At 56.3% G+C, this 24,023-nt stretch overlaps 2 protein-coding genes across 4 annotated transcripts; both read left to right on the top strand.

The window, feature by feature from the left end:
- Positions 1 to 1,434: 1,434 nt before the first annotated feature.
- On the top strand, positions 1,435 to 7,776 carry B9D2 (B9 domain containing 2). Of its 2 annotated transcripts, none has more exons than XM_026009970.2 (4): positions 1,435 to 1,667; positions 2,084 to 2,175; positions 5,004 to 5,129; positions 7,178 to 7,776. In XM_026009970.2, the coding sequence occupies exons 2-4, from the start codon at positions 2,088 to 2,090 to the stop codon at positions 7,489 to 7,491; spliced, it is 528 nt and encodes a 175-aa protein (XP_025865755.1). In that variant the 5' UTR covers positions 1,435 to 1,667; positions 2,084 to 2,087; the 3' UTR covers positions 7,492 to 7,776. The 2 variants fall into 2 exon arrangements, with proteins under 2 accessions (XP_025865755.1, XP_072609534.1); XM_072753433.1 differs by having other exon boundaries at positions 1,466 to 1,603.
- A 1,406-nt stretch (positions 7,777 to 9,182) lies between these two features.
- Positions 9,183 to 23,177, top strand: TGFB1 (transforming growth factor beta 1). Of its 2 annotated transcripts, none has more exons than XM_026009972.2 (7): positions 9,183 to 9,682; positions 12,723 to 12,883; positions 14,511 to 14,628; positions 16,286 to 16,363; positions 16,554 to 16,701; positions 22,263 to 22,416; positions 22,881 to 23,177. In XM_026009972.2, the coding sequence occupies exons 1-7, from the start codon at positions 9,328 to 9,330 to the stop codon at positions 23,037 to 23,039; spliced, it is 1,173 nt and encodes a 390-aa protein (XP_025865757.1). In that variant the 5' UTR covers positions 9,183 to 9,327; the 3' UTR covers positions 23,040 to 23,177. The 2 variants fall into 2 exon arrangements, with proteins under 2 accessions (XP_025865757.1, XP_025865756.1); XM_026009971.2 differs by having other exon boundaries at positions 16,551 to 16,701.
- The last annotated feature ends 846 nt before the right edge of the window (positions 23,178 to 24,023 follow it).

Genomic DNA, 24,023 nt, shown 5'->3' with positions numbered 1-24,023 from the left:
CTGCCTCTCTCTCTGTGCGTCTCTCATGAATAAATAAATAAAATCTTAAAAAAAAAAAAAAAGAAAAAATCTGTAGGCATAGTTTAAAACAACTTCATACATTAATTCATCGAATCCTGACAACAGTCCAACAAAGTGGATCCTATTGTTCATCCTCACATTGCAGAAAAGAAAACCAAGGTACAGAGAGGCTATAGGTTACACAGAAGGGGCAGAGCTAAGACTTAAATCTAGGTAGCTGACCTGGGAACCATTTTCTTTCTTTTTTTAAAATATTTTATTTGTTTATTCATGAGAGACATAAAGAGGCAGGACTCGATCCCAGGACCCCAGGATCATGCCCTGAGCCAAAGGCAGAGGCTCAACCGTTGAGCCACCCAGGCTGCCCTATAAATACTATCCTATTAAGATGTTGCCCCCCCCCACCTGTAACTTTAAAGAATTGATTTGCAAGGAGAGAGAGAGAGAGAGAGAGAATGAATTGGGGAGGAGGGGCAGAGGGAGAGGGAGAGGAAGACTCCCTATTGGGAAGGGAGCCCAACAGGGCTGGATCCCAGGACCCTGGATCATGACCTGAGCTAAAGGCAGAGGCTTAACCACTGAGCCACCGAACTAACTACCCCCCCCCCCCCATTTATGATTTTGAGGTGGTGACTACTCATGTAGTCCCATTTTGCTAGAAATAGGAACATGAGCCTCCTTCGGAATCCTGGTCTGGGCTGGAGGAATAGGGACAGACTAGGGGTTCAAGTGGATTTTGAGGGTGGAGGATACAATGCTTAGGTAATCAGTGTCTCTGACTCGGTCACTACTTACACCCATTGCACGGATGAGATAACTGAGACCTGGGGCTGGGCAGAGTCACATGACAAGTTACTGGCGGAGTCCAGCCTCCAAGAACTAGGTTTTCTGCAGATAAAGGGGCCTCGGTTCCTCATTTCTCATACCCCTTCCCCCACGCTCCCCATCCTTGCTCAGAATCAGTAACAGCGAACTGGGCGGCCTTCCGGAGAGGGAAGTTGCATTTATCAGTACTCGGGGAGCCAAGGGAAACTCTAAAAAAAGGAAGGAAAACCCCCTCCCAAGCTTGAGTCTCTCTGAGGGAGGAAGGATTTTTTTTTTTCATGATAAGGCGGGGGACGGGGGGGATGCACGCCCTGACCTCAGGGAGCTTCCCCCTTGCTCCTGGCTCAAGTGTCTGATCTCTGTCCCGGCTGGGAGAGTCTTAGCATGGCCGGGATTAGCAGTTGGCGCGCAGGCTTCCTCAGCCACACTCAAGATGGCAGCGGCCCGACCACGCCCCACATGGCGGAACCACGAGTCGCGCTGGGAGAGCCACTCTTCCCAAAATGGAGAGAGAGGGGAGAGAAAACGTCCATCACACCTTAGCCCCGCCCCCGCTCACTGCTCGGGCCAATTAACGGCCCGCAAGGCGGGTGCCAGGCTAGGGGAGGAGGCTGTGGTTGCCCCAGCAACAACCAGGGAGCCCGACGGCGGGCGCAGCCTCGGAGGGACCGGCGCCTCGGGTGTCTCGCTGCCAGGAAGCTCGTGGGAGAGGCGCGAGCCAAGCCTAGGAAGTCGGCGTCCGCCGACAGAGGGACAGGTCAGGCGCATGAACTACACCCCACGCTGCTGCTTCGCTCCACCTAACCGTTAGGTGCTCTGAGGTAGGAATAACGCATGCGCGGGCTTGGGGGCGGGGCTCAGGCGGCCCTGCACTTAAGACGCATGCGCCTCGCGGCGCTCGGACGCGAAGAGGCGGGGCTTTGCGCCTGTGGGCGGGGCCTCAGGGTCTTGGGGCGGGGTTTTCCGCCGCGCTGAGCCGAAGGAAGAAGTTATCTCAGAGGCGGGTAGTTAGTTAGAAGCCAGCTCCTCGGCCAGCTCTCGGCCCGCCCCCCTCATTTTTCCGGGGCTCTCTTGGGGAGGCGGTCAGGATCGTGGTTAGGACTGCAAGCTCAGTAGTTTGACGAAACTAGCCGGGAATGCTAGTGCTACGCCTTACTTGGTAGGCCTCAGTTTCCTCATCTGTCAAGTTGGCGGTGATAGTACACACTTCACAGGGCTGTGATTATTTTTCCCTCAGGGCCATGGCTGAGGTGCACGTCATCGGGCAGATCATGGGGGCCACCGGTTTCTCGGAAAGTAGCCTCTTCTGCAAGTGGGGCGTCCACACAGGTATTCCCGGGCCTGGCTCATTTCCCCGCCCCGAGTTTCTGCCCTTCTTCCTTGACCTGCCCTGGCCTAGTCCCTGATCCGCATCTTCCATTGGCTCCCAGGACTCCTAGCCACAACCATACTCTGACGGTGTGACTCTCACATTGTTCTTCCCATCCCTTCCCTCTGGGGGCTCTGGCACCCATCTCTGAACACGTAGCCCCTGAAGATGGGGCTAGACACCCCCCCACACACACACACACTCCCAATCCTCAAAACACTAGGCTGCTTAACCCCACGGGACTTGGTCTTAGGGGTGCCCTGGGTCCCTCCCCTACTCTGCTTTCTTTGCTTTATTGAGTTCTGACTGTAAAGTGGGCCTCCATCCCCGCTGTACAGAGAAGAGGCCACCCTCCTGTATTCATAATTCTCTGTGAGGATGTAGGAGCCCCTTGGATCAGCTATCCACCTTCATTCACACAGGCCCAGGAGGGACTTCAGAGGCCCCCGTTTTCAGGGCTTCCCATCAGAGGCAGTATAGTAGCCAGTGTAACAAGCAGGGCCATGGGCCACCAGATCTAGGCTCAAATACTAACTCCCTCACTTATTGATTGGTGGCCTTTGGCCTTGACCTCTCTGCTTTCTTCTCTAAAAATGAAGCTAATAGCAGCTAAGAGGCAACAGAGTGTTGAGGTTAAGAGCAGACTGAGTGTTAAGTTAAACTGCGTTTTAATTTTGTGGCCTTGGGCACTCATCTTTGCCTTGATTTCCTTATCTGTACAATGGGAATAACAACAGCACTTACATCATGAGGTTGTCCTGAGGACTAAATGAAAATCAAGAGCACTGAGAAGAGGGCCTGGCCCAGTTAAGTGTTTGCCTGGCTTATATAAAAGCCGAATGGGCTTCTCTTAGTAAAGCCTCGGGTGTGCTGCCTAGCGTAGAGTAAATGCTCACGAAATGAGTGGCTGTTGCCATCATCCTCTCTGGAGGGCCTGGGCCCTTTGCAATTTCACTGGCAGGTAGGATGTTGGCTGAGATTCCCAGGGAAAGGGGGTTCCTGCAGCTCAGCACATAAGATGCAGGCTACGGAGTCAGACTTGGTTTCCAGTCTGGACCCCACCACTCACCTGCTCTGTGACCCTGGCCAGTTGCTGCCCCCTCTTGGAGTCTCATTTTTCCTCATCTGTAAAGTGGGAAAGTGGGAATCTTTGTCTTTCAGAGGGGTGTTGGGAAATCTCGTATGTGAAGAGCCTGGTACTTTCCTGGCCCAGAAGGGAGGGATAACTGACATGATTTTTATTATTTTAGGGGGTTTCTTAGTTGGGGGGGGGGACAGTTAATCCAGCAGCAAGCTCAGGGGCATCCACATAAAGGGCTTGGACCTGCAGTCGAGATCACAGTTTGAGTCCAGCACCACCACAGGATGTTGGGCAGCTGCGTTCCTGCTGTGCTCCAGCCTGGATGACCGTGCTTGCACACAGAGGCGTTCACTAAGTGTTCATGGAATAAGTGGCCAAGTGACTTTCCTTCTCAGAGTCTGTTTTTTTTACCTGTAAAATGGCGATTCTATTAACACCCACCTCCTAGGAGCACTTATTTGTCCAACAAACACTTACTGAGCACCTTCTGTGTACGAAGATCAGAGTTTGAGGTCCCGGGGACCCAGCAGTGTAGAAGAGGCATGCTCTCCTGGGGCTCCCAGTAGAGGAGACAAAAATTTTTTTAAAAAGCAGGTAAGGAGGGATCCCTGGGTGGCGCAGCGGTTTGGCGCCTGCCTTTGGCCCAGGGCGCGATCCTGGAGACCCGGGATCGAATCCCACGTCAGGCTCCCGGTGCATGGAGCCTGCTTCTCCCTCTGCCTGTATCTCTGCCTCTCTCTCTCTCTCTCTCTGTGACTATCATAAATAAATAAAAAATAAAAAATAAAAAAAAGCAGGTAAGGAAATGAGCACAGGGATCACTGACAGTGGTCACTATGGGAAGAAATGAGAGGAGATGACGTGATAGGGACTAGTGTTCGGATAGGAGGGTGGGGGGGCACCCCTCTGTGAGAGTGGCACACTTGGGCCGATCCCTGAAGGAAAAAACCAGGCACATCCAGGAGCTGAGCTTTCTGGGCAGAAGCCAGAGGTGGTGCAAAGGCCCTGAGGAAGAGGAACAGAAATCAGGCCAGTGAGGCTAGAGGGTAGTGAGGGATGGGGAGAGTGGTGAGAGATGAGTTCAGGAAGGGGGCACAGGAGGCCAGACCAAGCAGGGCCTTGTGGGCTCGGGGGGGGGGGGGGGGAGTCTAAACTGGGGGGTGGGGTGGGGATTAAGAGCCCCAGAGGGCAGATTAAATGAATTCATGGCTAAAGCGCTTAGCACAGCGTCTGGCTTTTGCTATTATTGTCACCCCAGGAGGATTGCTATTACTATGTGCCTTTCACCATGTGCTCAAGCTCCTGAAGGCCACCCTGGGCCCCATCTTAGTCCTTGGACGAGGCCTCTAACATGGGGTGAGAAGAGTAACAAAATGCCATCCAACGCTTATCCAGTCCTCACTGTGCCCCAGACACTGTTCCGAGGGCTTTCTGTGTATTGGCTCATTCAATCCTTTCACAAAACTATGAGGGATGTGTTATTATACCCATTTTACAGAAGGGGAGACCAAGGCAAAGACAGGTAACTCGCCCAAGATTGCACAGGCAGAAAGAAGTAGGACCAGGATTTGAACCCAGACATCTGACTCTGGAGTCCACACTTTGTAACTCCTGACTCCCCGCCTCCCCCACTGCCAGGGAGAAACAGGGTCCTCCAGCTGCAGTAGCCTCCCCTTCTTGATGTCTGCTTCCCACCCCTCCCTGCAGGGGCAGCGTGGAAGCTCCTGTCTGGCGTGCGGGAGGGCCAGACACAGGTGGACACCCCCCAAGTAGGGGACATGGCCTACTGGTCCCACCCCATCGACCTGCACTTCGCCACGAAAGGCCTCCAAGGTGGGTCCCCAGCACAAGCCCTGGGCCAGGCTGAGGGGGTGGGGGGATGACTAGTGGTGCCCCCAAGTCCCAGCCCTGTTCCCTAGGCCCTTGGGTCCCTTTCCTGGCCAGGCCTGGCCTGGGAGAGGCTGAGCTGGGGCCTGCAGACTGGTGCTAGAGGGTATAGGACTATAGGCCAGAGGCCAGGGCTCTGGGGGTGAGGGGGGCGAGGGGGAGGTGGGGACCAGGGAGAGAAGGGAGGTGGCTTTCAAAGAGACAAACAAGAATCTTCAATCAGGAGGAAGCGGGGAGGGGTTGCGAGGGAGAGAGGCAGGGCTGGTAGCCGAGCTGTTCTGCAGCCCTGCAGCCCAGCTCAGCTGCTCACAGGGGGAAACAGTATGCGGGGGAGGAAGGGTATCAGAAAACCTTTCCTCGTGGAAAATTTAGATCACTGGAGAGGAGTGGATTCTAGGAAATAGCCTAGGTAAACACGCCATGTATTTTAACAATATAAATAATATTTACCGAGTGTCTGCCTGGTGCCCAGCCTGTGTTGGGTGATGCCAGGGAAATGTTGGTGATTGAGACAGCCCCCCCCTTCATCCCACAGCCCTGTCCTCGTGGGAATCACCATCCCCCTGGGGGAGACAGACCTGTCCCCAGACAGGGGTGGCCCAGAGTGGGCCCATCGAGGATGGGAGGATCCTAGAGGGTAGGGGAGCCCAGAGGAGATGCCTGACTGCCAGGGAGTTCCGGGAGAGCTTCCTGGAGGAGGGGAGGTTTGATCATCTTTGCTGAGAAGGGCCAGGAGGAGCTGGGACTGTGAGGCAGGCAGCTGCCCTTCAGCTCTGCAGACCTCACGTCTTCCAGCGTGGGCACCATCCTTGCCTCCTCTTTCCTCAACACCCCCCGCCCCGCCCCCTCCGTCAGAAAATCCCTTTGGCTCTGCCTTTAAAATGTATCCTAATCCCCCCCCCCATACATCTCTCCCGAGGCACCCTGGTCTGCCTACCTTCACCTCTTGCCCATGCTCCCACCCTGCCCCCAGAGTCTGTCCCCTGTGAACACCCAAGTTGGGGCACATTCCTTCTTTATGCAGAACTCTCCACGGTCCCTCTCTTACTCAGGGTAAAAGCCAAAGCCTTTTTGTCGATCATAAGGCCCTGCACAATCTGGTCTGTCACCTCCTCTCTCCCTCTCCCTCTCAGTTGGCTCCAGCCAGCTGGCCCCACCAGGCAGCTCCCATCTCAGGGCCTTTGCACCAGCTCTTCCCTCTCGGGGGCGTTCTTCCCTGGATGTCCATCCACATGGCCTGCTCCCTCTCCTCCTTTAAGCATTTGCTCAGATGTCACCTTCTCCGTGAAGCTTCCCTTGCTCACCCACTTTCTAAAACTGCATCCCCACCCCCACCATACCCAGCTTTATTTTTCTCCAGAGCGGTGATCACCATCTGACATACCCTATAATTTGCTTATTTACTACATTCGTTGTCTAGGATGTCAGGAATTTTTGTCTGCTCTGTTCACCACTGTGTCCCCAGCTTCTAGAATAGGGCCTAGAGCAGAGGGGCACAGGAAGGAGGGTGAAATGGGGCCAGATCTCCAGCCTACCAGGTCGAGGACGTGAATGGTGTTCTCAGGACACTGAGAAACCTATGGAAGTGGGAGAAAGATGCTTCCAGCTGCCAGGTGGAAGGTGCATTGGAGAGCCAAGAAGGGAGGCCCTGGGCTCAGAGAGCACAGGGTGGGCCATGGTGAGGGAGGAGGGGAGGTATCTGGGACTAGGCCCAAAGTGCTCACCTGGGGACTGCGCTGCCCTGATAGGGGGACACGGAAGAGGAGGCCACAGAAGGGAGGTCATTTGAGGCCAGATCCGGAGGTTGGACTTTCTATGAGGGCACTGGGGAGCGATGGAAGGGTTTTCAGAAGGGGAGGAACAGAGATTCGGAAAGATCCCTTTGGCTGCCTCATGGATGGGAGTCCAGAGAGAAGGCTGGGGCAGAAACCCAGTGGGGAGGGGGCCGGGGGCCTCCATCGCTCCGTCCTTCCTCCTTCCCTCCCACCCTGCAGGCTGGCCCCGGCTCCATCTCCAGGTGTGGTCGCAGGACAGCTTCGGCCGCTGCCAGCTGGCGGGCTACGGCTTTTGCCACGTGCCCAGCAGCCCAGGCACCCACCGGCTGGACTGCCCCACGTGGCGGCCCCTGGGCAGCTGGCGGGAGCAGCTGGCTCGGGCCTTCGTGGGTGGCGGCCCTCAGCTGCTGCACGGGGATGCCATCTACAGCGGCGCCGACCGCTACCGGCTGCACACGGCGGCCGGAGGCCTGGTCCACCTGGAGCTGGGGCTGCTGCTGCGCCACTTCGACCGCTACGGGGTGGAGTGCTGACCCTGCCTGCGCTGGCGGGCCACACCGCTGCCCACCTGCCGGGACGGGGCTGGTGGGACGCCGTGGTCAGAAGCGGGGGCTCTGGACACTGTGGGGTCTGACCCCAGCCAGTACGGCAGTGGCTTCTGTCCCCACTAGCACCTCCAGCCCGGTGGCCACCCCCTCAGATCCAGTTTCCTTGTCTGTAAAATGGGGACAGTGAGTGTGCGGGGTGGCGGGCGGGGGTCAGGTGAGAGGAGGCTGGTTTGCCCTGCAAATGCTCAATAAAGGAGAGCGGTTCTTACAGGTGTGGGTGCCCTCCTGACTTCCGTCACCGGCCAGGTGCCTTGTGCCCTGTCCTCCCACTGACACCCTCCTTCAGGCCCCCACCTCTGACATACCCACTTCCCCTACCCTCTACCTCAGTCTCTGTCCCCCTCCCCACTCTGGGTTCCCCCACTTAGGGCCCTGTCTCCTTGGGGGGTCTCTCCTCTGTGCCCCTCCCCCCGTGGGACCCCGTCTTCCGGCGGACCCTCTTCCCACTCTCTGTCCACTCTCTGTCAGCCTTCCCACTCTCTGTCCGCTGGGGTCCCCGCTCTCGGATCCCCCGTGCCCGGTGTCCCCAACCCCTGATGGGGCCCGCCCGCCAGGTCCTCCTTCTCTCCGTGACCCCGCGCAGCCCTGGGAGCACACGCCGCCCGCTGGCCCGCTAGGGTCGCGCTCAGCCGCCAGGAGGCAGCACCCCGTTCGCGGGGCGGAGCCGGGGTGCCCGCCCCCTCCCCCCGGGGCTTAAGGGACCCCCCTCGGAGCCCGCCCACGCGAGATGAGGACGGTGGCCCGGCCCCCCCATGTCCTCCCCCTGGGGGCCGCCCCCGCCCCGCGCGCTTCCTGGGTGGGGCCGGGGCGGCTTCAAAACCCCCCGCCGCCGCCGCCGGTCCCCGCCGCCGCCGCCGCCGCCGCCCTTCGCGCCCCGGGCCGTCCCACCCCCTCCTCCCGCCGCGGATCCGCCAGACAGCGAGGCCCCCGGCCGGGGGCAGGGGGGACGCCCCCTCCGGGGCACCCCCCGGCTCGGAGCCGCCCGCGGGCCGGCCTCGGCCGGGAGCGGAGGAAGGAGCCGCCGAGGAGCAGCCCGAGGCCCCAGAGTCTGAGACGAGCCGCCGCCGCCCCCGCCGCCGCCGCCGCCACTGCGGGGAGGAGGGGGAGGAGGAGCGGGAGGAGGGACGAGCTGGTTGGGAGAAGAGGAAAAAAAGTTTTGAGACTTTTCCGCTGCCGCTGGGAGCCGGAGGCGCGGGGACCGATTGGCGCGGCGCTGCCCCGCCAGGAGGCAGGACTTGGGGACCCCAGACCGCCCCCACCGCCGCCTCGGACGCTTGCTCCCTCCCTGCCCCCTCCACGGCGCCCCCCCCCCGGCGCCCCCATTCCGGACCAGCCCTCAGGAGCCGCCAACCCGGACTCCCGCGAAGACTTGACCCCAGACCTCGGGCGCACGCCCCTGCACGCCGCTCCCCCACCCCCAGCCTCCCTCCTGAGCCCCCGCGCATCCAAGGACCCTTCTCCGGGATCCGGGAGACGGGACCTCTCTCGGACCTGCCTCAACCCCCCTGCTCAGGACCACCCACCTCTGGTACCAGATCTCGCCCATCTCGGTTTTTTCCTTGGGATACCGAGAAACCGCCCATCAGAGCCTCCCCTCCACCTCCGCTCGGTTCTCGCTGAGGGCTTCAACTACCCCACCCCCAACCCCGACCCTCCTACCTTTCTTCGGGAGACCCCCCAGCCCCTGTAGGGGCGGGGCCTCCCTTTTCCCTCCCCAGCCCCGCTCGCGCTCTCGGCAGTGCCGGGGGCGCCGCCTCCCCCATGCCGCCCTCCGGGCTGCGGCTGCTGCCGCTGCTGCTGCCGCTGCTGCGGCTACTAGTGCTGACGCCCGGCCGGCCGGCCGCCGGACTGTCCACCTGCAAGACCATCGACATGGAACTGGTGAAGCGGAAGCGCATCGAGGCCATCCGCGGCCAGATCCTGTCCAAGCTGCGGCTCGCCAGCCCCCCGAGCCAGGGGGAGGTGCCGCCCGGGCCGCTGCCCGAGGCCGTGCTGGCCCTCTACAACAGCACCCGCGACCGGGTGGCGGGGGAGAGCGCCGAGCCGGAGCCCGAGCCCGAGGCGGACTACTACGCCAAGGAGGTCACCCGCGTGCTAATGGTGGAAAACACCAACAGTGAGCTCAGGGGGCCGGGGACCCTGGAGGGGAGCCCCCAGGGGGCGCCGGAGCGCAGGGGTCACGGGGAGGGAACTACTGGCAGAGGAAACCGGCTAGAGGAAGAGGACCCCCGGGGTTGCCGGGAACGCGGGAGGGGGTCTCAAAGAGGACAGCACTGAGCTCCCTAACCCCCGGGTATCTGGCCCGGAGAGGAGGAGATAGGGGCTTAGTGGACCGCTCCTAGAGGGCCGTGAGAACACGCAGGCTCGTGGGGCAGCCCCCTAGAGGGAGAGAAGCAGTTTGGGGGTGTGGAAGGATAGAAGGGCTTCCCTCGCCACCGGGCACTAGAGGGTGGGGGTCCTGGGGTGAGGGCTGCAGAGAGGGAGCCCGCTTTGGGAGAAGCGAAGTCCCCAGCATTTGAGAAAGGAAAGGAGAGTCGGGAGGGGAAAGCTGACCCAGGGCCCAGGGGTCACGAGGCGAGAAAATTCAAGGACAGAAAAACTAGGTGAAGCGAAGCCCCGAGGTGCCGGGGAAGTGAAGAGCGGCCCCACTCGCAGCGGGCGCGGGGAACACGCGGGGATGGGGGGGGCCCACAGAGACGCGGCGGGGGGGCTGCTGAGTGCGGGGAAGAAGGGGGCCCGAGGTCGTGGGGTGGGGGGAGGTCCCAGCGGGGGGGCAGCGGAGCCCCCCGGGATGCGCGCCAGGTGCCCCGAGTATTTGGCATAGGGACGTGAGCCGAGCGAGCCCCCAGGACACTTGGGCGGTGGGAAGGGGTTTAGAGAGAGAGAGACAAACAGGGGAAAGGGGGACGGGGAGGGGGTGCAAGGAGACATAAATAGCGCCGTGCGGGGAGCAGCGAGCCCCCCACGCCGCGGGAGGGGAGGAAGTGGGCTGAGTGAGGACTCGAGCCCTCGGGGGAGAAGTGGGTGGGTGCGACTCTGCAAGATCGGGGTGAGAAAACCGACTGGGTCGGGGTGAGGGAGCCCCACGTGGGTGCCACGCGCGGAGGGTGGAGCCTGCCCTCCCGGAAGGCGGGGGGAGGAGGACCCCGCACAGCTGAACGGGGAGAGCCTGGACCCCAGATTCCCAGTTCCTCTCCGGGAGGCCGGGGAAACCCCAGCGTCCGGCCGCCTCGTCCTCCCTTCCTTTTCCTTCCCGTGCCCGGGGGGCGGGGATCGCGCGCGGAGCCTGGGGCGAGACGGGGCAGGTCGGGTCCCCGCCCTCGCGGCTGCGGCGCCTCCCGCCCTCTTCACCCCTGCGCGGGGCGGGGCTGCCGCTGGGCCCGCCCCCCGGCGCCCACGCGGGGACCCAGGTGGCCCGCGTGGCGTGGAGATTTGGTGGGGTGGGGTGCCCTGTTCGCACACTCTGTCTTGAGTGGTGCACCTGTGGGTCCCACTACGCCTGGGTGGCAGCTCCAACCAGATGACGCCCCTCCCCACCCACAGCTCGGCCTCACCTCTTCCGTGGTCGCTTCACCTTTCTTTAACACTGACACCTTCCATCCTCGCCTCCCCTCCCAGGCTGCCTCCATCTGGCCCCCAAACCCCGTGTCTCTCCCGTGTGTGCCTGCCCCATCTCTGCCTTTCCTCTCTCCTGCATCTCCATGCACGCTCTCCCCGGTGCTGTCTCCTCCCTCTTTCTCTCTCTCTCTCCTCCGCCCTGCTCCTCGGGTCTCCAAGTCTCTCCCGTCTCCATCCCTCCTTCTGACGGGTCCTGCCCCTCCTTTCTCTCCCCCTCCCTCTCTGCCCGCCCCCCCCCCCCACCTCCTTCCAGGCTCCTGCGCCACCCTTCCTTTGGGGTTTGCTGAATAAGGCCTGGGTCGAGATAGGGCTGCTTTGTGGGGGCCGGGCTAGCCTGGCTAGAGTTAGGGAGGAGTAGGGGCAGGAGCCCATGGGAGGGGTTTCCATCGCCCTCTCTCCTCAGATCCTGTCTCCACCATTTCTGCACCCCCACTGCAGAGGCCTAAAGCGTATTCCCCAGTAGTGGAAGGTCATGGCTTGCGGGCTCATCCCTAACTTCCTAGACTAGAGAGCACTCTTCCTAATTTTCTCCGTCCCCCTGCCCCTGAAGCCATTCCTACCTAGAATGAACTTTGCCTTGTCTAACTAGCTGATGGAGGAAGAGAAGGGAAGAAGGATTTCATAATAATAATAATAGTAATAATAATGGCTCAATAGCAGGGAGGCAGCAGAGCCTAGGGGTTAAGAGCACAGTCTTTGGGACCAGACCGCCTGAGTTTGAATCCCAGCTCTGTAGCTCCCTACCTATGTCACCGTGGGGCAAATGACCCAGTTGCCAATCTATAAAATGGGTATAATGATCATCTTTTTCTCTTGAGGCGGTTGTGAAGTTTAAATGTCTTAACGCTTGGAAAGTTATAAATTGCACCTGGCAAGTGGTGAGCACTTTTTAACACACACATGAGCGCGCACCACCCCCATGTGTAGGCTCTGCTACATGCTTTATCTGTGTCATCTCACCTATGTCACACTATAACCCTGTGGTCCGTCCTCGTTTTACAGATGAGGCTCAGGCTCAGAGAGTAGAATTCACTTGCCCAAAGCTACACAGCGCTTCGGTCTGGGGCCTGCTGGAAGTTAGGGAGCTTGATGTGGTTGCTGGTTCCCAAAAAATAGCAGGGAAGTGAGGCTCTGGGAAGGAATGTGACTTGCTCAAAGTCACAGAGCTGGAAGGCAGCAGAGGCAAGCAAGGTCTGATCCAAATGCCCTTGATCCTGCACCACTTGAATTTGCATCTGAGGCTCCAAGTGCTGGGGGGAGGGGGACTGAGCAAACACAGCAGCCCCCCACTGCCATGTGCCAAGTGGATGCCTGGGTACTCTACAGATGATGGGAGAGAAGGATGGTTAGGATCCTGTTTTATAGAGGAGACAAATCCAGAGAGGGGGAGTCATTTGCCCAAGATCACACAGCTTAAGAGTCAGAAACAGGTTCTGAGGGTTGTCAGCCCTGGAGCTCATGCTCGTAGACTTGGGGTGTGCCAGCTGCCTGCCCTTGCCCAACCCTTGACATCCATCCTCTTTGCTCATCCTGCCTAGAAATCTATGAGAAAGTCAAGAAAAGTCCGCACAGCATATATATGCTCTTCAACACATCAGAGCTCCGAGAAGCAGTGCCTGAGCCTGTCTTGCTCTCCCGGGCAGAGTTGCGCCTGCTGAGGCTCAAGTTAAAAGCAGAGCAGCATGTGGAGCTGTACCAGGTGGGGGCCTAGGCCCTGGAGGTGGGCCATGCGCACTGGGTCAAGGTGGGCGGCAGGATGGCTCGTGGGTTCCGGGGTCCACATAGACCCTGGAGAATAGGGGTGTGCATACCATGGAATCGTAGGGCTCTTTGAAACTTTCAGACTTCTAGCCCCCTAGGGTGTGAAACACTTAGAAGGCTGGAATCTTGAAAGGTTAGAGGCTCTCAAACCGTTCTGTCCAATAGGGGAGCCACTAGCCACACATGGCCATTTAAGTTGACTAAAATTAAAAGAAAAAATTCAATTTGTCAGTCTCACTGGCCATATTTCAAGTACTCTGTAGTCACATGTGGTTAGTGGCTGCTATTTTGGATGCCACAGATAAAGAACATTTCCATCATCAGAGAAAGTTCCTTTGGATAGTTCTGTTCTAGAATGTTTAGAGTCTCCAGGAAGATGGGGGCGTCTGGAAGGGCTGGAGTCTCTAGAAGGTTATGAGACCTAGAATCCACGTCGTATGGAACGTTAGGTTTAGGTGGGTGGTTGGCTCTTACAACAAAGGAATTTTGTCTGTTGTTAACTTCTTGGAGTCTAGAGAACTCCACTCTATGCAGCCAGTGCCTGGAGTGATGTGCCTGGCCCCAGAGGATCATTGCATGTGGGTGTCAGGCGTCTGCAGCATCTGGATTTTGGGGCATGTCCGAGTGCTGGGTGTGGAGAACATCCACATAGGACTTCTCAGGCCTATTGAATGTGTAATTCTTGGGGTGCTACCACGGAGTCCTGAAGATCCAGAATGTTTTCAAATATATAGCCCCTAGAAAGTTACAGAGTTTCAGAAGTCAGGGCATCAGATTTGCAGAACCTTTTTTTTTTTTTTTTTTTTTTAAGATTTTACTTATTTATTCGAGAGAGAGAGCACAGGTGGAGATGAGAGGGGGAAGCAGACTCCCCGCTGAGCAGGGAGCCTGATGTGGAACCTGATCTCAGGACCCTGGGACCATGACCTGAGCAGAAGGCAGACGCTTGGGGGATCCCTGGGTGGTGCAGCGGTTTAGCGCCTGCCTTTGGCCCAGGGCGCGATCCTGGAGACCCGGGATTGAATCCCACGTCGGGCTCCTGGTGCATGGAGCCTGCTTCTCCCTCTGCCTATGTCTCTGCCTCTCTCTCTCTCTCTGTGTGTGACTATCATAAATAAATAAAAATTTAAAAAAAGGCGACGCTTAACTGACTGAGCCCCCCCCCAGGCGCCCCTAAATTTGCAGAGTTGTATGCTCAGTGGACCTCAGGATGTACAAGGACGATCTTAGCGTGGTAGGCTGTCCAAGCCAAAAGGGGCCTGGTATTTCACCAGTGAGAGGACTCAGGCCTGGGGAGGGCGCCGCAGGGGCTCAGGGCAGAGGCTGGGCTGTCCAGGTGCTTTGGCCCCCTGGCCCCGGGGCTCTCTCTTCTCGCAGGGCCGCTCTGGGGGTGGGTGGTTCCTAAAGGGGCCCCACAAGCATGGATGTCTAGGGGGGGCTGTCTGTGGGATTCTCTGGAGGCCTGTCTGGTGGAGCAGAATGAGTAAGGGTACAGACAGTGTATTTAGGGGTGTGGAGCAGCATCTACTCACTGTCTCCCCCCGCCCCAATTTATCATCCCCCAGAAATATAGCAACGATTCCTGGCGCTACCTCAGCAACCGGCTGCTGGCGCCCAGCGACACGCCAGAATGGCTGTCTTTTGATGTCACTGGAGTCGTGAGGCAGTGGCTGAGCCATGGAGGTGAGAACCACTTCTTTGCCCCACCCTTGTTTTATAATGGGATCAATCCCCTTCTTTGTCTGGGGGCCGCCCTGCCTAGCAGCTGCCACCCCATGTTGGTGCCAAAGAGCCAAGAGCCTTCCTCCCAAACCCTCGCACTTGAGCGATGAACGCTTATTGCATTTCCTGGGCACCTGCCCTGTGCTGTGTGACGCCGGAGATCCAGCAGTGACCCAAATAACCCCAGCCTTAACCTCATGGAGCTCTTGGTCCACTGTTGGGGTGGGGGAAATAGGGAAAGACCTGAAAACTGAGTAGGGCTGGGAAGGGGAGCCCAAGGGAGTTGCCTAACCCAGTCTTAGGTCACGAGGGCTTCCTGGAGGATGGGACATTGGAGCTAATATTTGAGGGATAAATGGAACCAGCCCAGGAAACAAGGGCGGCAGGAGCGTTCAAGGCAGAACCTGAGTCCAGGGAGAGCCTGACACATCTGATGTGTCTGTGAGAGGACTGTCTGTCTTGCCCGTCTGAGCCCACAGCACCCACATCACCTTTCCTAATCTCCCTCTTTTCATGCCTCCCCTCAACAAGTGCCAGTAGGTCCCTGCTCTGAGACTGGCCCTGTGTGGGGTGATGCTGGGGGTACCACTTCTAGGTCCTGCCCTCCGGGGGCCCACAGTCACTTTCAGACACCTAGACAGTCTTAGCAAAGCCTGAGGTGGCAGCAATGATCTGAAGGAGCAGTGTCAGGGTGGGGAGGCCCTGAGTGCTGTGGGGGTCAGGAGCAGGCGCCTGGACCCATCCGAGGGGGTCTGGGAGGGCTTTCTGGGGGAAGGGGATAGTGTTGAGACTTGTGGGGTTAGTGGTGGTTCGGCCAGGTATTGAGAGTAGGGGGTTCAGGAGCAGGTGGGAGCTGGGAGGAGTGTCCTGGGCCGCTGGACAAGGGCTGGTCTCGATCACTGCTGAAGCTACAGCACCAAGGACAGAGCCCAGCACCTAGTAGGAGCTTAGGAAATCACTCACTCATTCGTTCAAGAAACTTCTCCCACAGCTGCCCTGTTGGTTTGCATCCCAGCCTTATCTCTTTTTCCCACTTGGGGCGAGTCATCTCCCCTCTGTGGCCTTGGCTTCCGTGTCTGTAAAATGGGGAGCTTTGGTGAAGATTTAAGGAGATAATGCTCGCAGAGTGTCTGGAACAGGGCCTTGCAGTAGATGTTTGTTTTTATGACTGTGGGCTAGGCCCAGCGGGGAGCAAGAAAACAGGAATCCCTGCCCCCAGGTGTCCTGCTTTCCACTGAAAACAGTGAGGGAAAATAAATAGGCAGATGCCAGTGTCAGAGAGGGTAAGTACTATGGAGAAAATAAAGTGGTGCCACTGTGGGGGAGGGGCCTGTGTCCTGGAGGGCCTCTTGGAGGAGGTGACCTCTGAGCTAAGACCCAGAGGAGGAGGAAGAGGAGGAGGAGAAGGAGGAGGAGGAGGAGGAGTGGGAGGAGGAGGAGGAAGCAAGGCCAAGAACTGGAACTCTTAAGAGGGGGGCAGGCCGGGGGGCAGGCCGGGGGAAGAGGCAGGCAGGAGCCCGGACCCCACCCCACCCCTGCGCCTAGGGCTGCTCCCCGCCCCCTGCAGCATCAGGGTGAGCCACACCTCATACTGGCTTCCCCCTCCCCACTCCCACAGGGGAAGTCGAAGGCTTTCGCCTCAGTGCCCACTGTTCCTGTGACAGCAAAGATAACACACTGCAAGTAGACATTAACGGTGAGGCCCATCTCCCTGGCCCAGCCCCATGCCAGCGTGTGTGTGTGTGTGTGTGTGTGTGTGTGTGTGTGTGTGTTTGTGTGTGTAAGAGAGAGAGAGAGTCTTCCTCCCGCTACCCCTGTCCCTATTCATCCATCTGAGAGTGTGTGTCTCTGTCTCCCCCACAACCCCCAACTCCAAACCAAAGCAGGGTTCAGTTCCAGCCGCCGAGGTGACCTGGCCACCATTCATGGCATGAACCGACCCTTCCTGCTCCTCATGGCCACCCCACTGGAGAGGGCCCAGCACCTGCACAGCTCCCGGCAGCGCCGGGCCCTGGACACCAACTACTGCTTCAGGTGACCTTTCTGCCTTCGACCTGGCCTCCTAGGCTGACCAGGTGTGCCACATAGGGCACCTGGCTGGTGCTATTTGTGGGGTGGCATCTCTTCCAGCCTGGAAGGCTCAGAGGACAAAGCCCGAGTTCTAGAATGGTGGGATGGTGTGTGCTCTGGGGGGCCCTAGTGTTGAGATCAGCTTGCTTTCTCGCCGGTGTGTTGGAATCAGACAGTTGGAACGAGGGACAAGGAGCATGTGGGAGTTCGGGGAAGGGGGGAAGGTTGGCGTTCTAGAATGTTGGGACTGTAGGGCACTAGGATTCAGCATTACTGACTGAAACCTGAGAACATTGGACTCACAGAATGTTGGGGACTCCTAGAATTTGGGGATTCAGAATTAGAAGATCGCACATGTTGGAGTCCTGTGCCATTCACTGGCAGATTGGAGTCTTTGACTATTGGGCTCAGAATGGTGGAAGCCTATGTTGAAATACTAGCATCCACAAATGTTGGGGTTGGAGAAAGCCAGAGTATTGGGATCCTAGAGGGGTGAGGCTCAGTGTTGGAATGTTAGAATCTCAGAAGGCTGGGATCTGAGGAGGTGGCAGCTTGGACCTCTTGAGTGATGGGCTCAGGATTATGGAACGCTGGTATATGCAATAATGAAATGTTGGAATTCATAAATGGCAAGATCCTAGAGTGGGAATGTGGCAATCCTAGCAAGTTGGAAATGCTGCTGGAGGGTTAGAACCCTAAGATGCTGGAATATTGCAATCTAAGAAAGTTGAAAAATTGGCTTCCTTAAAATGTGGAAATTCAGATTCAGGTGTTGCAGAATTAGAATGATAACCTGACCTTGTCCCTCCCCTGGCTAATATTGTGATGGTACCTCTGGGCTTTCTTATATGCTGTTCTCCTGTTGGAAAGTCAGTTCTGCTCCCAGGCGCAGCCCCAGCCTTCAGACCCGCAACCCTGTGAATGAATGCACGGATTGAGGTCTTCAGTGCTAGTGACATTAATAAATCTAACAAAGGGAGGCAGCCAGCCATGTGAGCCTCCTTAGGTAGGGTCACAGTGTCACCTAGGAAATTGGACCAAAAAATTGAACCTGTAGCTGATCAAGGCAGTAGATCCAACTACCAATTTTCCAGAGACGCAGGGACCGAGGAACATGTTAAACAACACCATGTGCTTGCAGTCAGCAACGGTTAGATTGTGGGAAACCTGACCCACTTTCTTCAGCAAATGCAATGCAAAGCTAGGTGTTGGGGGGCAAAGTAGACAGTTCTGTAGATTTCTAAAAGGATCTGAATAGATACATCAACCAATTGTAGACCTTACTTGGATCTTTATTTCTGCAGGCGAATGAAAACAAAAAAAATGTTTGCAAGACAGTTGGGGAACTATGAACTCTGTATGTTTGATGATATCAAGGAATAATTGGGGAATTATTTTTTATGTGGTATTGTGGTTATGTTTGAAAAGATTCCTGATTTTCTTGGAGATGTGTGGGGAAATATTTATGGATGATATGACATGGTAGATGGTCTGTACTTTGAAATCATCCAGCGGGAGAGGAGATGGTGGGAGGGGCAGAGATGCAGTGAATTTGGCCGTGATGTGAGATTGTGGCAACTAGCCTCCCTGAACCCTTCCCCGGCACCCAAGGACAATGTGACGCCCTTTGGCCTGTCCCGGGTCCCCAAGCGGGTTTCTTTTACCTATCCAGCCCTGACTTGATGGCAGAAAGGCTCTGCAAGAGCTTCTCAAGCCGGGGGTGGGGTGGGGGCGGGGGCTGGCTGGCCCAGTCAGTAGAGCATGTGACTCTTGATCTCAGAGTTGTGAGTTCAAGCTCCATGTTGAACACAGAGTATACTTAGAAGCTTTGCAAGAGGCCTCAGACTTGCCCTGAACAAATGGGTTACCCAGCGCCTCAGAGTCACCTGCAGACTTGTTAAGTATGGCCTACTGTCCCCCAGCCCAAGCACACCCCCAGTTTCTGGTTCATTAGGTTGGGGGTGGGGCCAGAGAATTTGCATTTTGCACAAGTTTGCAGGTGGTACATCTGCTGCTGTGGGGACCCCACATGGAGAATGTCCCAGGTAGGTGATAAGAGTCACAGACTATTCAAATCTCAGGACCTCAGAACACCCCCAGCAGCTGGAGTTGAGCCAGAAGTGAAAGATTATTCTGGACGAGGGTTCTTTCCCTTTTTTGAGTTTAGGACCCCCTTGAGAAACTGAAAGCCAGGAAATTTCACCAAAAATAGGTCTATAAATGCACACATATGTGCCTATGGTTTTGGGAACTCAGGATCCCCCCCCCCTTTTTAAGATTTTATTTATTTCTTCATGAGAGACACAGAGAGAGAGACAGAGACACAGGCAGAGGGAGAAGCAGGCTCCTTGCCGGGAGCCTGATGTGGGACTTGATCCCTCCGTCAGGGATCATGACCTGAACCAAAGGCAGACGCTCAACCACTGAGCCACCCAGGAGCCCCAGGAGCTCAGGATCCTTGCTGAACCCAAACATGGACTCCCTGATAACCTCCTTGGCCCTTAACAGCACCTCACTTGACCTAACATCCCCTGTGTCTCTGGACATATGGGGAAACTGAGGCTCAACCAGATGGGGGCGGGGGACCAGGCTGAGCTCATAGGGATCTTGGTTTCCTGGCTCCCTTCTCAGGGTTCTGTGGCTTTTGTGGAGGCCTTGTCTTGCCCCAGGAAATGCTGTATCATCACCTCTTCCCGCTCTGCTTGAGCTGACATGGCCATGCTCAGGCTCCTGGGTGGGAACCCAGCCCCAAGCTCCACTTACCCTCTGTGTGTGGGCAGGCAGCACTCCCTCCTTCAGGGCTCAGTTTCTTCACCCTTCAAATGGGAATAATAATAAGGCCTGCCTCTTATAAGGGGTTTGGAGATAATTCATTCTCTGTTGGTTAATTTTCGAAAGGGTAAATAGGTGAATGTGGACCAAATCTAGAAAGGATTCTCAGAGACCCTCCAGCTCTGACCCCCGCCCCTCTCTGAAGAGGAGGCAGCCAGTTTTCTTGGCTTCGTGTCTCCTTCCAGAGATAGTCTCTGTTTGAAACACTTATACATAGCCATATATTTTTTATTTTGCCCAAATTGTAGAGTACTTTAGTAGTGTGGATGTGGAGAGGGCACTGCATGTTTTTTCCTCTCTTCTTCCCTCTCTTTCCTTCCTTCCTTCCTTCCTTCCTTCCTTCCTTCCTTCCTTCCTTCCTTCCTTCCTTCCTTCCTTTCTTCCTATTTTAAAAGTAACACATACCCACTGTTAAGAATTTGGAAAATACAGGGACATCTGGGTGGCTCAGCAGTTGAGCTGAGGGCATGATCCTGGAGTCCTGGGATTGAGTCCCACATCGGGCTCCCTGCATGGAACCTGCTTCTCCCTCTACCTGTGTCTCTGCTTCTCTCTCTCTGTCTCTGTCTCTCAAGAATAAATAAATAAAATCTTAAAAAAAAAAAAGAATTTGGAAAATACAGAAAGGTATTACCCATCATACCACCACACTTAAAAAGTCAACATTTGAATATAGTTCCTTCCAGTCCTTTTATGCAAAACAGAATTTGGATCATACTGCACTTGTAGCTTTGCATAGTGTTTCTTTCATACGTTATGTACCTGGAATATAAAGCATTCTCGGCTGCCCGTGAATCAAGCTTTTTAGCCACGGTCCCTGCCCAGCTCAGCCATGGCCCCAGAAGCCAGCACATAAAACGTCCCAGTTCCTTCCAGACAAGCAGGAGCCTGGGCCTCCAGCTGCATAGGATTGGCTTTAACTTCTGAGCATGGGACAGAGATTATGAGTCCAGAACAGTAGAGTGTTATACATCACTATTCTCCAATGTGTTTTTAAAAAACCTAACACACACATATATTGTATAAAATATATTATATAAATAGATACTTAAAAAAATATATTTTAATCTCTGAGCTCAACGTGAGGCTTGAACTCACAACCCAGGGACCAAGAGTTGCATGCTCTCCCAGGTGAGCCACCTAGGTGCCCCATGTGGCAATAAGTTTTGAGAAGGAAAATAGAGGGGGATGCCTGGGTGGCTCAGGGGTTGAGTGTCTGCCTTTGGCTCAGGGCGTGACCCTGGTCTGGGGATAGAGTCCCACATTGGGCTCCCTGTGAGGAGCCTGCTTCTCCCTCTATGTCTCTGCTTCCCTCTGTGTCTCTGATGAATAAGTCAATAAAATCTTTTTTTAAAAAATGGAAAATAGAGGAAGAGGAAAAAAACTAGATATTGGAGACTATTTTTCCATTCTGGTTAAAATTTTCTTCTATTATGGAAAATTTGAAATGTAGATAAAAGCAACCAAGATATAGTATAATGAAGTCCCATGAATTCTCATCCAGCTTCAACAGGTATCAAGATTTGTCCCACTTGGTGCCTGACTGGCTTAGTCAGTAGAGTATGTGACTCTTGATCTGAGGGTTGTGAGTTCGAGCCCCACATTTGAGTGTAGAGATTACTTAAAAATTAAATATCTTCTTTAAATAAGATTTTATTTATAATTTGAGAAAAAAAAAAGCACAGTGGGGAGAAGCAGAGGAAGGGAGAGAAGCAGGCTCCCCACTGAGCAGGGAGCCCGATGTGGGGCTCGATCCCAGGACACTGAGATAATAACCTGAGTCAAAGGCAGATGCTCAACTGGACTGAGCCACCCAGGTGTCCCCAAAAATAAGATCTTAAAAAAAAAAAAGATTTGCCCTACTTCAGATACAGACATTGTCAAATTTTCTTCCATAACTAAAATGCCATTATTACACTGAGTGGAATTCATGATCATTTGGATTGGTATTTTGGATATTTATGGACCACCTGCTGCATGTCATCCAGTGTTCTAGGAGAGGTTCCCTGTGTAAAAGACATCTGAGCATATGTTTAAATGAACTGCAGAACCAAGCCAGGGTGGGTATCTGTCAGAATAACAAGCTAGGAAGAGGGAAGAACAAGTGCAAAGGTCCTGGGACAGGGCTGTGTTTGAGGAACAGGGAGGATGCTAGTGTGGCTGGAGTCAGGGAAAGTGGGGAGGGAGTTGAGATCAGCCAGGCAGACCAGGAAGCACCTTGTGGTTCCTGGTGAGGACTTGGGCATTTGCCCTGAGTGGTGTTTGAGCCCTGTTCAGAGGAGCAACATGACAAGCCCTAGCATGTGGCCCCAGAAGGCAGGGATTTCTGTTTCATTTGTACTGAGTCCCTAGTAGATTCCAGCCAAGCACACGGGATCAACAAACATTTGTTGCTCACATCGAACTCAGTGCATGTGGACAGTCCTTTGGCTTCTTACAGGCTTGTTCTGAGCTTTGCGGGAGATAAGGTTTACTGTGGTGCACTTAGCGCGGCGCTGGACTAGCCTGAGTGCTGTCACTGTTAGTGCTTATTGTTGCTATTGCTGTTATTGCCGTAATTGTCACAGGCGGTGCAGGGGAGACCGAGATGGGGACTGTGCTGGGGGCAGCCGAGGTGTCCTCCCGGGGTGGGTCGGGGGCGGCCGCCCTTGCAGCAGCCCCTCCTGACCCCACCTCCTCCCTCCCGCCTGCAGCTCCACGGAGAAGAACTGCTGCGTCCGGCAGCTCTACATTGACTTCCGCAAGGATCTGGGCTGGAAGTGGATCCATGAGCCCAAGGGTTACCACGCTAACTTCTGCCTGGGGCCCTGCCCCTACATTTGGAGCCTGGACACGCAGTACAGCAAGGTGCGTCTGGCCACGGGCTGGGGAGCAAGCAGGGACCCAGGGAGTGGAGGGAGACGAACAGGTAAAGACAGAGGGGAACTGGCCAGCTTAGAGGTGGAGAGAGACCGGGAAATCGATCGGAGGGGATGGAGACACGGTCTGAGCAGGTAGAGACGAGGCGCAGCGGGAGACGGATGTCTGGGGAGACCCTCGTCTCCACCGAGGCTGAGTGACGCGGCGCGTGCGGGAGGCGGGAGGACGGAAGGAGAGGGAGCCGGAGACGGTAGGGGAGCAAGAGGCCGGAGTCCACAGACCGCCCGCCAGACAGAGACCGAAGACCGGGCAAGGGTGGCAAATGCGGAGAGGCCGAGACTGAGCGCCCAGCCGACCGAGATGAGACGGAGGGAGGCGGGGGGAGGGGTTGGCCGGCAGGGGGCGGGTGGGGACATCCCGCCCACGACCCCCGGCCCTGACCCCGCCCGCAGGTCCTGGCCCTGTACAACCAGCACAACCCGGGCGCGTCGGCGGCGCCGTGCTGCGTGCCGCAGGCGCTGGAGCCACTGCCCATCGTGTACTACGTGGGCCGCAAGCCCAAGGTGGAGCAGCTGTCGAACATGATCGTGCGCTCCTGCAAGTGCAGCTGAGGCCCCGCCCCGCCCGGCAGGCCCCGCCCACCCGGCAGGCCCGGCCCCGCCCCCGCCCGCTGCGCCGGGCTGTATTTAAGGACACCGCGCCCCAGGCATCCCCCCCATCCCCGGGGTCCATTAAAGGTGGAGAGAGGACTGGGGTCTCTGTGTGTCGTTGGGTCCCTGACTGGGTCCCCCTCCCGACATTCCCGACGTTCCCGGCTTCCCGCTCCATCTGCCCCCTCGTGTAGCTCTCATTCATTTCCTCCCACCAACACCTGCGGAGCACTCCCTAAACTCCCAAGTACTCCCCGGTGGACGCTAGATTTATTTATTGAGCACTTAGTGCTCGGTTCCAAATGCTTTAAATTGATTAACACATTGATCACGGTAACAAAGCTCTGAGATGCTGTGTTATGTGAGATAACACTCAGTGTAAAGGTGAGGAAGCCAGAGCCCAGAGAGATTAAGGGAATAGGTCCTGCCCACCTGTAACCTACTTTCTGAGAAGTAGACATATATGGAAAGCGACACTAAGACAGGAAAGCAGGATAGAGTGAGAGGAGGAGGGAGGGCTCCTTGGAGGAGGTAGCATTTGGGACTTGAAGGAAGTAAAAAAAAAGGTAGTCTGGAGGGAGCCCTCAGGGAGTGTGTTCTTGGTAGGAAGAGCGGAGGCAGAGCTCGGCCATGAGGATGAAGTTGGAGTGAGCAACACTAGGAGGAAAGGCCAATGTGGTTGGAGGGGAGGGACAAGGGGAAGGGTGTTGGGAGCTGAGTCAGTTGATAAATGCTCAAGGGGCAGAGAGTGATAATAGTCCCCCTGCCAGGTATGGGTGTAGGAGCTCCCCTGTTCGCCCTACAGCCCAGCACAGCAGGGGTTGGCAAACTACTACCTGCAGGCCAATTCTGGCCTGCTGCCTATGTCTGTAAATAAAGTTTTATTGGAGCACAGCCATGCCCATTCCTTTGTACATCACTTAGGGCTGAGTAGAAACTGTATGC

This window comes from Vulpes vulpes, chromosome 1 (genome assembly GCF_048418805.1).
Source record: "Vulpes vulpes isolate BD-2025 chromosome 1, VulVul3, whole genome shotgun sequence".
Taxonomy (NCBI): Eukaryota; Metazoa; Chordata; class Mammalia; order Carnivora; family Canidae; genus Vulpes; species Vulpes vulpes.
The sequence above is the reverse complement of the archived record's forward strand: the minus strand, read 5'-3'. Positions and strand labels throughout refer to the sequence as shown.

Bases quoted from the DNA above. Each gene is read 5' to 3' on its own strand.
- B9D2 (XM_026009970.2), top strand. From the start codon at position 2,088: ATGGCTGAGGTGCACGTCATCGGGCAGATCATGGGGGCCACCGGTTTC. The intron at 2,176-5,003 runs GTATTCCCGGGC...CCCTCCCTGCAG, and splicing joins CAAGTGGGGCGTCCACACAG to GGGCAGCGTGGAAGCTCCTG. The intron at 5,130-7,177 runs GTGGGTCCCCAG...CCCACCCTGCAG, and splicing joins CGCCACGAAAGGCCTCCAAG to GCTGGCCCCGGCTCCATCTC.
- TGFB1 (XM_026009971.2), top strand. From the start codon at position 9,328: ATGCCGCCCTCCGGGCTGCGGCTGCTGCCGCTGCTGCTGCCGCTGCTG. The intron at 9,683-12,722 runs GTGAGCTCAGGG...CATCCTGCCTAG, and splicing joins AATGGTGGAAAACACCAACA to AAATCTATGAGAAAGTCAAG. The intron at 16,702-22,262 runs GTGACCTTTCTG...TCCCGCCTGCAG, and splicing joins GACACCAACTACTGCTTCAG to CTCCACGGAGAAGAACTGCT.